Here is a 16120-nt window from a genome sequence, read left to right as displayed (position 1 = left end):
AATAAACAACGTACCCAACATAATTTAATAAAGTGGAGTGCAGAGAGAACAACGCTTAGCACAAGCAAAAATAAATAGAAACGTACCTAGGGTAATTTAATAAAGTAGAGTATGAAAAGAGTAGAGCGTAAGATGTACGCAGACCTTACATTGACTTAGAGATAGAAATGTTATTTCAGACTAACACAAGTAAATATACATATATATATATACATAAAAGTTATTTTTTTAGGTATATTTATAATTGGACCTAGATAATTTTAGAAATCTTATAATGACCGAAGAAAGAATTTAGGAGACTTTCATAAACAGACTATATAAATAATGATAAAACTCGAGATTCGAATATTTGACTAAATATATTGACTTTCAATTAAATTAGAAAATGTACTTTTGATCCATTTAGTTGTGAATATTTACAAATATTTTATGATTACCAATTGTTCATCACTCAATTACTCATGTGATATATTATATTCCATACCTAAAGGAATTCAAAACACACATTTTCAATTAATTAAGTGTTAAATTTGCTTTATCAAATATTATAAGAATTAAAATAAAAATTATTAATAATTGAAGGACCAAAGTGCTATTGTTCCTTGTTGCCTTGTACTTTTTTTTTTCATATTAAGGATTTTAAGTGGGCTGGGCTTGATTTAGGATTTAAGGCCCAATTCTCAAATTATGTGAATTTATCAAGTTTGACCAGCCAATGAGAGGCAGTCATGTGGAAATAAAAGTTTGACTAATAGTCAACCATTTTTTTAATTTTCAATTATTTTTATTCCAAAAATAACACTTTTATAGGTCATAAGAATTAACAATAACATACCATATATTATAAATATATGTGTATTATAGTAAATGTTTGATTATGTGGAGTACTTTTAGGATATGGTTAAAAATCCTACTTGAGAATCAAGTTACATTTTTTCTATAAATAAAAAGGTTTTTATTCATTGTAAATAAGATCTGTTAATTTTGAATAAGGAGTTTTTTCTTTTCTACCTACTTCGTTCTTTTTCTAAATTTATATAGTTTCATAATACTATATAATTTTTCAAGTAGAGATTGATGACATATGATATACGTAGAGTTTATCTCTATCTCTTGGAAGTAGAAAAATTATTTCTGGAAAACTATCTATTCAAATAATAGATATCAAAATAAATTTAAAAGAAGAAAATAAAAGTGATGAAAATTAAGATATCAACTTTTAATTCTTTTGAAAATGGAGTTATGTGGGGGAGAAACTAGAGTAGTATATAATTAAAAAAGTTTTTTCATGTAATTGAAAATTTGAGTTAAGAAAAGTTATTTGACATCTAAATAATAAACAATTCTAGTGTTATTTTCTTTATTATAATAATATTAAAATTTCATATAATTAATTGTGATAAACACTTTAAATGTTCTTTTACTATTATACAGAATGTATTAACTCAATATTCACATACTTTTATGAATAACTAATTTTTTTTATCTAGAATTTTGATAGGATCTTGTGTTAGATAAAAAAAATTTATGTTTCTTTTATATAATTGAGTCGTTTCTTTATTTGTTTTTATTCGTTAATTGCGATTTATTTAAGAGAATAACGCTAGAAAATTAATACACATCGAAAAATTTAAAAGTATCAAGGTGCTTAATTTTGGTATTAAAACATACATTAACACATAGTAATCATTACACACTTTATTTTGTTACAATCATTAATCTCGTCTACATCTTGAATGTATTAACTACAATACTTGAGGATTCATACATAATCAAGGATTTCAATTGTTGATATATCGAGATATTAAAAATGAATTGATTCGATTAATTTTAATTAGTATTGTATATATGAGTTAATTAAAAGGAGAAACACACTGTATCAAGAGTTCTTTTAATTTTATTTTAAATCAGATTCGAAAAGCTTATAATTAAAAATAAAAGAACTCTATTTATCTCATTATAAATCTTGATGGTAAGCGTTTATCTCACTATATAAATATACTTTTACTTACCACAGAGTGAGCAAACACACTTTTGACCTATTAAATACAACAATAAATAAATAAATAAGTATAATTATTTTGCTCCATACCAAACGTAGCTTAAAGCTTAAATAATTTATTTGGAAGTTGAAACTACAAGTAAGATTTGGAAAGAATAAAATTGATATAAATTGTGCTTCTATTTTTTTGCAATAAAAAAATTGTTTTAAAAAAAAATTGAAATATATGGTTATTTCGTTGAAATATGAAATTTTGAGTTGAAGTTGAAGTTTTATTTTGTTTGGATATGCAATTTAGACTTTTTATATTGTATGTTTTCTTATAAGCATTAAAACTTCCTATGTTGTAAAATTATTAAAATTGTCCCAATCATTTATGCAATCTTATCAAATAAATAAAAAAGTTATAAAATCGGATAATATATTATCACAAAGCTATTTTCAAAAGTACGACATTTATTGATCAAATCTTAATTTAATAAAACAATAAAATTAAACATAAGTTATAGTGTTCAAGTTGTTAGTAACTAAGAAATTTTTTTCCCCAATCAATTCCACTGTGCTCGGGACCTGTTTCGCCCAAAAAAACTTGATAAAAAATTGAGAAATGGTGTTTGATCATATAACTTGACAAATATATTTGTCAAGTTTCTAAATACTAGAGAGAAAAAAAAACTAGTATTTGGGTCAAGTTGTAATGTTTTTAGGAATTTTTAAAATTTCAAAAATTACCCCCAAACTTTATATTTTATAAAACAATACTCATAATTTATTAATTCGAACTAATATTTGTTTCAATCTCTTCTGAAAAAGTTTAGATTCTAATTTAAGTGATAAAATTGAGAAAAATGAACAATTTGTGAACTGTTTGACAAATTTGAGTATGCGATTAATGTATTGTCTTGTTTATATTGTTATTTTATTATTGTTAATTGTTATCAATTATGCATTAAAATTATTTTTAACAGAATATATTCATTATAGAATGATAGTATATATTTATAGATATTTTAAAGAATTTTTAAAACTTATGAATAAAATCATATTTTTTAAAAATAGTCAAATATTTTTAGAAAAATTTGAGCCAAACAAATATTGGGAAAAACATCACAAACAAAATAACACATTAGGAAACTTCGACACAACTCTTATTAGTTCCCTTTTCTTTTCTAATCAAATTTTATTATATTAATATCCAAAAAATAAGAAACATTTATGGACAAAATAAAGAAGCCTACGAAGCTCAAAACAAAAACAAAAAACATTTAGAAATAAAACAACACATTAGGAAACTTCAACTCAATTGCATGAGCTTTTATTCAAATGAATTTACTTTTTCCGTTTTCGAACTAAATTGAAATAAAATCTTTTTCTGATTAAGGTATATATCTTTATGACTATATTATTTTAAAAAAACGAATTTTTTCATTTAACAGAAAAAATGATACTTGAAAGTATTGCTAACTTGACATTTAAATTTTAACATAATAAAACTTGTACTAGATAACTATGCGGGAAGAGACTAATAAGTGTTTAAATGGCAAAAAAAAAAAAATTTGAATAAAGAATCAACCTATTTATGAAAATTGTATTAAATTAGAAGGCGACTAAGGAAAAATTATTTGGAAAAAAAAATAACTATTATAAAATTCATATTTCAAATTCATAACAAATTATAAAGAGAATAAGAGAAAAAATATTTGGTGATTTGAAAAGAGCCGAAATTAATATTGTGTTTTTTGTTTTATTTTTATGTTCATGCATCTTTAATTAAAATTAATATTGTTAACAATATAAGCTTTACGAGTTTTTCAATAAATAAAAAAAAACTCTTAAAAAGTTAAATATTAAAAAACATAGCATGATAGATAAAAGTGGACAAAGAGAATAATAGAACCCTTATTATTTAATGTGTTATACAATTATTATTAGACGGAGTATCTTATACAATTATAACTCTTAAATAACGGAGAAAATCATGTAATAATGGAGAATATTAATATTAATTTGGTAATAATTAACCAAATTTTCAAATTATATTTGAAATTCCAATAAAATTCACCACCTCATATCTTCCATCATTATAGTTATTATATAATATATTTATGAGTATCAAATTGCTTTTGAATTATTATTTTATATTTTCCTCTTTCGCTATGATGATCAATTAATAATTCAGATTTTTTATATATGAAATTACATTAAAAAAAATTATTCTTAAAATAATATTTTAATTTTAACTCTTTACTTGATATGTTTAAGATATTTTTATATATTTAACATATTTTTAATTTTAGATTATAAAAAATAAAAAATAAATTATTTTTTAAAACTTTTTATCAAGTCAAAATAAACGATAATATACTAGTGACCTATTGAAAATTGTTGATGAGTGGCACAAAAAACAAAAAGATATGAGAGAGGTCCATCGTCACTGTATGAATCAATAAACAGTGATGCTGGATTTTATAATATATAAATTAGATCTACTTCGAAATTTACAATTTCAACATCAAAAGCTTCATTCTTGAATTCCATTAAAAGTTCATTAAAAAGGTAATTTTTTTTTATTTATATGGGTGTTGATTTTATCTGTTTTGTTTATGAGTTTGATTTTTTGGTTTTGTGAATTTGGACCCAAATTTGGGTTTTGAGGTTAAGAAAATATGAAATTAGCTTCTCACACTCATAATTTTATTTAATTATAAAGAAAAATTCCATCTTTGTGTGTTTTAATGGGATTGGAGGTCTCTGAATTGTAACAGGTTGATTTCTCGTATAGTTACTCAACTAATAGTTATTACGTTAGAAAGTCGTAATCAACTTGTACTTTGTGGTTATTAGGCTATAACTTTAGTCAGGTGAAGTCAATTTTAATGATTACAACTGCAGAATTGTGTTACTTTGGTATCGTAATTTGAAGTTTTTGAGTTTGAAAACAGTTTTTTTTTTATTTTCATCAGATAGTGTTAAGGTCTTAACCTTCTCAGTATACACTTCTAGTGGAATTATGTTGGATATGTTGTTGTTGTTGAATTCGGTATTCTAATTTTCTCAAGTTACTAAGTTTTAAATTAATATTTGTACATATTTTGTGGATTTTATCATGTCAAAGAAAAAAAGAATTATTTCAAAACATATTTAGTGAACTTTTAAAGATGAGTATAGAGTTTGAACAAAAGCTAATGAGCTCGACCAAACATGTCAATCGCACTCTAGCTACTCCCCTGCCTCCTACCAACATAGGTACTGGATAACCATTTTGCTCGGACTCTTCATGATTTTTGGATATTTCAAAAGTAGTGCAATTTTTTAAGAATTCGGTGTGCAGGTATGACAATTCTTTTAGAGTCTGAGCAATATACAGATAACTTTGTCCGTCTAGTCTTGAACATATGGGGGGAAAAAATCAACTAGTATTGCTAGAATCTAAATATGAGAACTTACGATTCTCAACTTGCTTCATTGACCCTTAGGTCACACTCCATAACTGTTACTTTTATCTGCATTGTTTTGTTGCTTCTGAGTAAAAGTGCAGTGTTCTTATCTGTTTTTGTTGTTGTTGTTGTTCTCATTCTGCTTGCTTAAATGTCATTGAAGTGTCTCTTTAATGGTAGTTTTCTTGTATAGACATTTGGTATTGTAACATTTCTTGCTTGGTGAACTTATATATTGCTAGTATAACAGTAAGTATAGAGTATCCAATCCCTATATTGTGAATGCTGAGATTAATATCTTGCAGAATGCCAACAGAAATTAGATTTCTTGATGTTATTTCTCGTATGAATCTTGCGTTGAACGTATTAATCAAATGTAGTTCTCACGGAGAACCTATAGATATTATCAACCATTTCATTACATTCAGTATTGGACTATCCATAGCGCGTAGCCATATCTATCCTTCTAAGTTATTCAGTAATTCGTTTTAGTTGATAACCTTGTTTCTAGACAATCTTATTATTGGTTGTTGTTGTTTTATGGATTGTGACAGTTTTATATAAGTTTGTTTCACATCATTCTGATTTCTGAGCATGTATGTCATGCAATTTCGAAGGATTTTAGGGAATAGGAAGCTGATCTTATTGTAGAAACTTGATTCGAGATACTACTTTCATCATGAAGTTCAATCTTTTCAATCATATGTACTGCCTTCTTATTTTGGATTTGTGCTTTCGCCTTACTGGTTTTATACATATTTGTGGGTTCTGTCTGCTCGTAGTTGATTTACATGAAGAGTTTATGCACGGTCTCAACGTCTTTCTGGCTCCTACAAGGCCTATCTAGTAGATTTACACATTTGTAATGAAGATATAACTTTAGTTCTTAGAATTCTGTTAATTCTTTGTTCTCCAAGCTGTGACAACTTAGAAATGCAACCATTGTGTGTCCAGAGATTTTCAGGCAGGCCACATGAAACATGAATAGGTAAACGATGCAAAATAACAACTACCAAGCAAGTTGAGGTCGATTATTATCATCACTAACCATCTCATTCTGTAGTCAATATTACATAAATCTCTATATATTTTACTGGCATATGATTGATAATGGCTGCGTGGGGGAAGAAAATGAACTAATTCAGTTGCTAATGTTTACAGTTTTACATGGCGTCCTTGGCAACAGCAGAAGTGTGTGATGTGAATGCAGGGCATCTGTCAAATGGTGATCTACGAGTTTTGCCACCAGTATTCAAGATATATGGTCAATGCCGCGCTTTTTCAGGCCCCATTACCACCCTTAAGGTATTTGAGGACAATGTGTTGGTTAGGGAGCTACTCGAAACTAGAGGTGAAGGAAGAGTTCTTGTGATAGATGGTGGAGGGAGTATGCGATGTGCTTTAGTAGGAGGAAACTTGGGACAACTAGCCCAGAATATGGGCTGGGCAGGTATTTTAGTTAATGGATGTATTCGTGATGTAGATGAGATTAACGGTTGTGATATAGGTGTTCGTGCATTGGCATCACACCCTCAGAAATCAAACAAGAAAGGACAGGGCGAAAAGCATGTTCCTATTTACATTGGAGGCATGATGATTCGCGAAGGAGAGTGGTTATATGCAGATAGTGATGGCATTCTCGTATCAAAAACTGAATTATCGATCTAATTTTGAGAACCATGAAGTTATCTGCACCAGCTCTGTGTCTTTTAGATTTGTGATCAAAAGGCATACAGGAGTCAAAAAATTCTTGGACTGTGTTGTGTGTGTTTGAAAAGATGTATTGTTTCATTCAGCATAATGTAATAAGGATGTACCAGTTACTATTTTGATGAATCTCTGTGCTTTTGTACCAAATAAATGAACCTATTTTTTTATTGTTTTAAGGGTAAATTTGAATTATTTTTGTTGTCTGCCTAGCTAATAAGCTGGATATTCATGGATTAACGAGATAATTGTTCGATTATAAGTTTTGACTTTTATATCTAGACTATTAAGTGTTTACATCTTTTATCCTAACTATCATTAATTATTTATCAGAACACACCTCAAACTTGATAGTAATCACCAAAAAGCACGTAATAATTTAACGTACCCATAAAATTCGTCTATATGAGAGTCGAGTCATTAATTTCAACACGTGTTTTAATAAAGAATTAGTGAGTACAAAAATACTTTATAGTTCGGATGGAAATTCTCAAAAAAAATGACATTTCATGTGCGTTTTCTCAACTAATTTCTGTAATTAGCCGCATTGAGTGCCATTTGACACTAATTAAGGTGTTTTATGATGGATAATGAGTAATAGTTCATATAGAAAACGCAAAAACATTTAATAATCCAAGTAGAGAACTCACAAAACAGTAATACTGAAAATGTATATTTTTGACTAATATCTCTAAGACGAAAGGTAAACAGAAGGCAAATATAACACAAATAGTAAAAGTTAATGGATCAACACTGGCTCATCACATTTTTTTGGTAACTCACAACACAATTCTTTCGAATTCTATACTAAAAATTATGAGAAATGGAATAATCCTTAGATAAAACTACTACTGCAGAGAAGGAAGCAAGAAAATGAAATAGTGTTTAATTAAAAGCTTCTCTGACCAAAAAGGCAAAAACATCTGCTCTTTTCTACATATCTATGATAGCAACACAAGAATCAAAGAAGATGGGCAGGCTAACATTAAGGACAAGCAAAAGAAAATGAAGCTACTAAATGATTCCTATATCCTCATGAATGGGAAACCTAAACTCGCCGATGCTGTAACAACTGAAGGAAATAAATAGTACAAAAAGGCAATATTGGAGATATATCAACTTTCAGATGAAAGAAGTTCTCCCACCTCTCCTACTATGCCGTTCATATGCAGTGTTGAATTTGTCAACCAACTCGTTCATTGTACTGCAACGAAGAAAATAAAAAAACCTTAGCTCTTAATAAACAGGATTCAAACAAACAAAAAATAGGGAACTGTTTCTCCGGCTTGTCAATAAATATAACTTACAAAACTCCTACCATCTTAGGCTGCACTAAGCTTATACATGATAACTTAACCAAATTCACAGGACACCTCAATTTTATCTGGCATTCCCACTTAGACTTAATGCGACTTCGGAAAAAACCATTATTATCTGAACTTTAGCCCTATTGTCTAAACAATCATATTGGACATTTCTTTAACAATGAAAATGAAAAGGAGAATTAGGGGAAGAAGAGTTAACTACTTATACAAATCTCAAAAGCATTAGTGCAAGAAGCCTTAGACATCATACCTAGAGCAGTTGGTGAACATGGCCAGGTAACTAACTAACAATGTGTCATTATATTCCTGCACACAAGAAAAGAGCAAATAAGAAAATACAATCAGTAAGTGGCAAAAGCTGATTGGCGCACCTAGAACAAATATGCAAATTTCTAGTGAGCAGTTTCCACTCAACACTCCCGTTACATAAAACTATTTGAAGCTGATGAAGGTCTTCTTAGAAAACTTTTTAAAAATATGCGGCACATAAAGAAACATTTCCACTTCCAAAGTAAAAAAAAAAAAAGAACACTAAATAGGCTACATTAATATAACCATGTCAACTCCATAACAAGGTAAAAGAAAACCTACCATCAAGAAATCATCTCGAAATTTCTCGGACTCAATTGTTGGCAATCTTCTTAAAAGACTGGAGACCTGCCTGAGCAATGAATTCTCACAAGGAATTTCACCTACACTCACAACAGGAAAGACATTAGAACTCTAGAGCTACTGCACCATGAAAAGATGTTCTCTTCGACTAACATTCTCCGAGAGCAATTTCAAGTAAAGATACATTTTGCTTGGTCTGGATAGTTCATGAGGCTATCTAAGCATCTTAGACTTTCAGATGCAAAATATATATGTTAAACTTGTATCTAGATTTTATCTGAAACTATATTTCTTGGTGAGTATCTCCAAGTAAATTTAAAAGCATCTTCTCCACAATAAGCAACTTCTTCGACAATCAACTAGAATATAGCTTCAGTTTCTAGTCAAAACTGGATACCTTTTTGCATAGCAAGAAGATAATGATGTAGCACTCTAATTCTGCTGTTCAGCATCTTGATGGCACTATGTGTGCCTGTAAGGTGCGCAGCCACTGCACAAATAGAATTAATAAATAAATAATAGACAAACCATGCCACTAAAAAAGTTAGGGCAACAGTAAGATCACTCTACTTTGTATAAGCATTAACCAAAGCTTGAGCTTTGCAAAGACAAATGAAGTTAAAGGTGCTCACACTGAGTTGCGGCAGAGCCTCCATCAGATGGTTTAAGATGTGCAACATGATCAACAGATATCCGTTCAGCTTCAACGGTCTAGTAAGCAGTCAGGTATTGCAAGTGAGGAAAAATTTGTTAGATGTTCCAAAGACTTTGTAGTTTGTGGAAAAGATGATAGGACAAATGAATAAGGAGATACCTCTATTGTGTAGCTTGCTTGGACAAAAATAAGCTGTGGGATGCCATCAATGATGTGCAACTCTTTGAGTATCAATATATAGTTTCAAAACCCAAAAAGAAATCAGTAAATTCTCATTGTATCAGTAACTTTAAAAGCGCAAAAGATGGACACAAGAAGATATTCTAATTGGAATTTCTGCAAAGTTTATGAATCACGGTTTCACAAGGCATAAACCCCAAAATAATTTGAGAAATGGTTAGAACAATAATGAGGGCCGTGGTGGAAGACTCTGTATAAAATATGTTATCTTCCACCCAGAAAGGAGATAATAGAAGTAATATGACAGAGGATCAGTAATATGACAAATAATATATACACACCGCTTTCATAGATACTGATTGGCAAGTCCTTCTGTGCGTGGTTGATAGAAGGATTGAGAAGAACGTACAAAGGGCTTTCATTGATATCCATCAACTGATACAACAAAATATGATATTGTTATGCCTTGACAAAAACTGAAGGGAAAAAACAATGCTCTATAGGAAAAGCAAATGTAGATTATTCATCAAGAGGGCAGAATAAAGTTGTACTTGAATCATGGGCCTAGATGCCATTCTCAACACATTCTAGAAAAGTAGATGTTATAACAATTTAAACTAATGCGATGTCACAATTCACAAGCCTGGACCTAGTCACTAGATTATAGGCAGCTAGTATCACCCAAAGAACAAGTATACATCAAATAATTCAGAAAATCTCAAGGAGAATACTGTTACAAAATGCAATTTGAATTAGCTTATAGCATTCATTTTGTAAGAATGCACACAGCACACATGTGACTCATTCTCCAATGCACAGTCTGCACACACAATATACTTCAGTCTGTTGAGTGCCAAGCCAGTTTATGCCCCTGGTATGGATCTTGGATTGTATATGTTGCTTCAATGCTTTGATAGAGGATGCTTCCTTAGATTGAAAAAATTTCAACAATTTACTATTTTCAGTTTTTTCCAGAGTTGTGGGTAGGGTTGCCTCAGTTACTCCTTGATTGCTTTTCATTCACATGGTTATTTGTACCTCACACCCTCGATACATTTCTCTATGATCATTAAGAGCATCACAGTCACCAGTATAATCAAATGCGCGCTTAAGCCCTGAAGTGAGGCTCAAAACATGTTGAGCATTTCGGCTCGTTTAATGTGTACTTCAGTGTCGGCATCAAGGTTCTAAGACATACTTTCCTTGCCAATGAACCTTTCGGAAGAGATGACAATAAACAATTGATATTTCGCTTTATTGAAATTATTTTCAATACCTTTGTTCATATATCTGATATTCATGCTTATAAGTAATTAGTCTTGCACTAAACATATATATTTGTTTCTCTCCTTTGCGCCATTTTTCATGAAAGACCATGTTTTATTTGCGCACTGCACTTAAAGCCCCAATAGACCTTAGAGTTTTTTTCTTTTGATACACTAATAGTCACACACACACACACCCTCGAAAGAACATTCAAACACTAGACCTTGCGCTTACCAAGTGGCTAGAATACCATTAGCCAAGAAGAAACTCCTACAAAGTGTGATGCTATGGCATCTCACATGCATCTCCAGGAAGCCTATAACTTTTCCAGTTATATAGGTGTCAGTATATTTTCCTCAGCGTGCTATTGATATCTTACCCTAAGACTGACTTATCAAATATATGCACAGTTTGATACTTTATTTTTTACAGATATTATGAAGTATCAGCGTGTGTACTGTAGTGTCCAAATTCAAATCCTATTCTCAATTTCTGCAACTTCACTTGACCTAATACAAACAAAACTAACAACTAAGTCATAGCATGCCCATGTCTAAGATACATAAATCTTTCTAATTTACAAACATAGCCTCCTAAAAAGCGTCATTTTTTACCCTATGCTCAGATGCCTCACTTGAATGCGATTGGGACATGTGGGCACACAGCTTGAGAATGATTGTTGGGTAACCGAGGTTAATTATGACTGCTTCCATGTTTAGGGTGATTGTTTCCAGGTGAGGCTTCTCTCAGATGCCCGGCTGCGAGACATCCTGCTTGAGCAGGTGTCCAAGGCTTCTTGTGACATACCAAAGAGAGTCTTCTCGGTTATCCCCGTAATGTCTGTAGACGGTCTTTCGTATATTAGGTCTCACCATGTGTCATAGTGTGATTCGCTATTTCCACTAGATCCAATTTTGCCCCATACAACTATTACTATATTATTTCACTTCACTACCACAAATGTAACATCTAAATAAGAAAATAAATTCCATATCTAGATCGAACCAATGCATTTAATAAGCACTACTTCAAGCAAAGAAAAAGAACTCACAGCTCTGTGAATGTTCATATCTGATTCCTGAGCATCACTACCAGTTGAATACCATCCCAATATATAGAAATTAGGAAACACCTTCTTATCTGCTCAAAATTGCAGAAATTAGTATATCAATTATATCACCGAAACAATCCAAGGAAACCTAGGTGGAGTGTAAAAAAATCTAACATCACTTTGTTAGAGCGATTTTCCGCCCATATATTACTGTTTAATCTCAAACATCATCATTGGACGACGAAAACAATGAGAATATATCATCCAAGCACAGCTTTAATAGAAAATTTAAACAATGTTTTGCAAAAAAAATGTTTATGCAATCAAAGAAATCATCAACACTCCACCTAATTCTCCTTGTATAGAATCATAACATTTAAGGAAAGAATAAACTAACAGAGCTCCTGTTTCTTCTCAAGGAAGGCACGGTCAAGTGAGTGAGTAGATGGATCATAAAGAAGTTCGAAGCTGTTGAAGATCTCAACTGTTCGGCCTCTCTGTACACCGATGACGCAACCAAATACCCTAGGCGGTGGCGGAGGGGAATCGGCGGTGGCGCTGGAACCGGCACCGGCATCAGCACCGGTAGCCTGAGATTTGACCCGAGTGTAGTGATCCGATATGTTGAGTAAAACGAGCGGGTGGAGCTTGAAGGTTAAGCCGCTGCTGGATGAAGACGCCATTGCAGCACTACAATTTTCTCTTCGTTCTCTTTCTTTTTATATTCTTTGACGGTCGATAGTCCAAAAAAATACACTAACAATCCTTTAAAAGCAATTATAAATAAAATCGGGTAATTATAATTGATTTGGTTTTTCAAAAAAAAAAAATTTATTAAGTTTAATAACAATAAAGATAAAAATAACTTACTTTTAATGGTAGAAATAAAATTAATTAATAAAATTAAATTAAAAGGTATTTTTAACTATTTTCTCCCATTTTTATAAATAATTAAATTTATAAACTGACTCGACAATACACAAAAACAATCAAAATAATATGTTATTTTATAATTACATCATGTTTAATTAATGTGAACATTCCAGAATATAAGTAAAGATGGATTCAACGAGTATGATATTTATTTTATTAAAAAGTAAGTTATTTATATATATTATTAGTATGTTATTTGAATTATAATTTATAAATTAATGTAATAAATGCACATAAAAATTATGATGCAATCTCTATTTTATATATGATGGAAAATAAAATAACTAAATTTTACATAACTGATATATATAAAAAATAATATAATAAATATTTATAATTACCTATATACATATATAATTCTAACTAGCTATCTAATGTCCGTTCAAGAGATCGTTTGATAGTTGATCAGAGTTATACATATATTATATAATACATGAGTTAGTTATGAAGGTTTTTTGTATTCTTTCATGCCAAATTTTGATATATATATATATATATATATTATGAAACTTATATATATGTATTAATTATATACATTTTTAAAATACAAATTAAACAACATGTCAATGTTATACATAATTCCAATCAATTGTCAAACATAATATATATTATTTGTGCGTAATTTACTACATGAATAACATTTCTCCTAATCAGTTACCAAATGACCCATAAGAGCATTGTATTTTTAGTGATGGTTTAATGAGTGGAACCCATGAAACTTTCGTAGTTTTACAAAGATTTTTACCTATTCACATATATATTTGTTGAGTAATAATTGACGGGGAGTTCAAACACTTTCGTAATGACTTGATTGTTGACCTTATCACAAATACTGACTATTAACATTTACGAATGTTTTGATTTTACGACATGATTCTAAAACACGATTTCTTTTAACTGTCACAAATGAAATGATATCTTCTCAATTAATTACACGATTTCTATTAAAAAATAAAATGAAGGAGAATTAAGATTTGGAGGACATGAGGAGTGCAATATAAACGAATTCTTCTAAGTCCTAATAACAACAGCTATTTATAGGTGGCGGTATTTGCAAGTCGAATCTAGTCGGTTATTGATCAAAATTTAATAAATTTAATTAATTTTGAAAATTCAAATAAAATACGATATACATTCATCAGTTTGATTGTTACATATAATTATTCAATTTAATTTGATAATTAATTATTCAAAAAATTTATAATTAGAACGATTAACATTACAGAACTTTCAACCACTCAACTTTTTATAATAAAGCTCCATATATACCCACGTACATAATGAAACCAATGAGATCAATAATTTGATCTTCACTCAAACATCCATTTCTACTCGTAAGCTAGTGACCATTTTGAAGTTTTTACTTTCATAAATAATTTCTAGTATATATATATTAAAAAATATATACAGATATATTTCTTACATATGTATATAGTTTATCAAAATGATTCAAATCATTTTTATATTTTATTTGATTAACTTGATTTGATTTGAATTGATTTTTACTAAAATCGTGAATATTCATACTTATATCTAGTAATCTTTTTATATATTCAAAAGAAAAATGTTGAGTTAACGTTTGGTCATAGATTTTTAAATATTCTTGGAAAATATTAGTTGGGTGAAAATTTGGGTGAAATTTCACCATGTGTTTGACCATAGCATTTGAGAAACATATTTCACTTTTTTAAAAAAATATGATTTATCTTGAGCAATATAATAGTTTGGAGTCACTGCAACAAGTACCATCGTTCCATAATCGTAAAGTAGACAAAGCACATGATTTTGTTATCTTGAGCCGATTGTTCAGCATTTTCATTAACAACCATATAATCACTTTCATATTCGTATTGAATATTTCATCACTATTTTAATGTTCACGTAAAAAATTATGTAATACTATCAAACAATTACTACAGAGGGTGTTTTTATAAGGAAAAATTGTATACAATGACAAACTAATAAATCAAATTAATTGTTATAACCACCCTTTGATTTAATTGTGTCCCGTAGCAAACTGTTTATCAGTCACCTTTCTCCCTCAAACTCTTGCTCGCCACTCTCCTCTCTTGCTCATCTCTCGCTCGCTTCCACTCATTTTTTATACAAATACAAGTGTATAAAATTTGTTTCTATTTGTATAAAGCAAGAGGAAATTGTATAAATACATATATTTTTGCCCTCTCTCCCCTCTCCCAGATCTCGCTCGCCACTCTCCCTAATCTCGCTCGCCACCCTCGCTTCTCTCGTTTATACAAACAGAAACGAAATGTATAAATTGTATTTCTATTTGTATAAAGCGAGAGAAAATTGTATATACACATGCAAATACATATATTTTCGTCCTATACACTTATAATTATACAATAAAAATACTCCCCTGCCCAGTTTCTTTTACCTTTATCTCTTTTTCGTTTTATACAAATTCAAACTGTATATAATTTTTCTCTTTCTCTTTCTCGTTTTATACAATTCGATTCAATTGTATATTTCCTGCCCAAGTCTCTTATGCTTTCTCTCTTTCTCATTTTATACAAATTCAAATTGTATATAATCATTCTATACACTTATAATTATACAATTCATTTTATACAATTCTCTGTCCAAGCCTCTTTCTCTTTTTCGTTTTATACACTTCGCTTCAATTTTATGTGTATAGCAAATTATACATTATATGTTTGCTATGGAGTGCATTATGCAAACTTTGCTATAGTATACGAATATGAATTTTATGTTTGCTATATGTGAAAGTTGTCCTTTTTATAAATAATAAAAGTTTGATATAAAATTTTAATTTTTGAAAGAATTCAATTAATGAAATTTAATCCAAATATTAAAAAAAAAATAGTTTTTGAAACATTTATTAAATAATAACAAATTATATAGATAAAAACTATATTTTTTTCCGAACATTACTTGAAAAATCTGTGACGAAACGGTCCAAACAAAGAG

General features: G+C 29.6%; 2 protein-coding genes across 2 annotated transcripts; one reads left to right on the top strand and one right to left on the bottom strand.

Moving 5' to 3' along the window:
• The first annotated feature begins 4389 nt into the window (after positions 1-4389).
• LOC107002687 (putative 4-hydroxy-4-methyl-2-oxoglutarate aldolase 3) lies at positions 4390-7341 on the top strand. Its single transcript, XM_015200819.2, has 2 exons — positions 4390-4558; positions 6601-7341. The coding sequence occupies exon 2, from the start codon at positions 6607-6609 to the stop codon at positions 7105-7107; it is 501 nt and encodes a 166-aa protein (XP_015056305.1). The 5' UTR covers positions 4390-4558; positions 6601-6606; the 3' UTR covers positions 7108-7341.
• Positions 7342-7951: 610 nt separating this feature from the next.
• Positions 7952-12980, bottom strand: LOC107032117 (COP9 signalosome complex subunit 6a). The gene is made up of 9 exons (XM_015233693.2): positions 12633-12980; positions 12236-12324; positions 10260-10353; positions 9898-9959; positions 9716-9794; positions 9481-9573; positions 9063-9163; positions 8722-8777; positions 7952-8350 (listed from the first exon to the last, which is right to left on the bottom strand). The coding sequence occupies exons 1-9, from the start codon at positions 12916-12918 to the stop codon at positions 8269-8271; spliced, it is 942 nt and encodes a 313-aa protein (XP_015089179.1). The 5' UTR covers positions 12919-12980; the 3' UTR covers positions 7952-8268.
• Between the last annotated feature and the right edge of the window lie 3140 nt (positions 12981-16120).

This window comes from Solanum pennellii, chromosome 10, assembly GCF_001406875.1.
Source record: "Solanum pennellii chromosome 10, SPENNV200".
Classification (NCBI taxonomy): Eukaryota; Viridiplantae; Streptophyta; class Magnoliopsida; order Solanales; family Solanaceae; genus Solanum; species Solanum pennellii.
The sequence above is the reverse complement of the archived record's forward strand: the minus strand, read 5'-3'. Positions and strand labels throughout refer to the sequence as shown.

Coding starts and splice junctions, on each gene's coding strand:
- LOC107002687 (XM_015200819.2), top strand. CDS start 6,607: ATGGCGTCCTTGGCAACAGCAGAAGTGTGTGATGTGAATGCAGGGCAT.
- LOC107032117 (XM_015233693.2), bottom strand. CDS start 12,918: ATGGCGTCTTCATCCAGCAGCGGCTTAACCTTCAAGCTCCACCCGCTC. Junction 12,325..12,632: donor TGAGAAGAAACAGGAGCTCT/GTTAGTTTATTC, acceptor AATTTTGAGCAG/ATAAGAAGGTGTTTCCTAAT. Junction 9,795..9,897: donor AAGCAAGCTACACAATAGAG/GTATCTCCTTAT, acceptor ACTGCTTACTAG/ACCGTTGAAGCTGAACGGAT.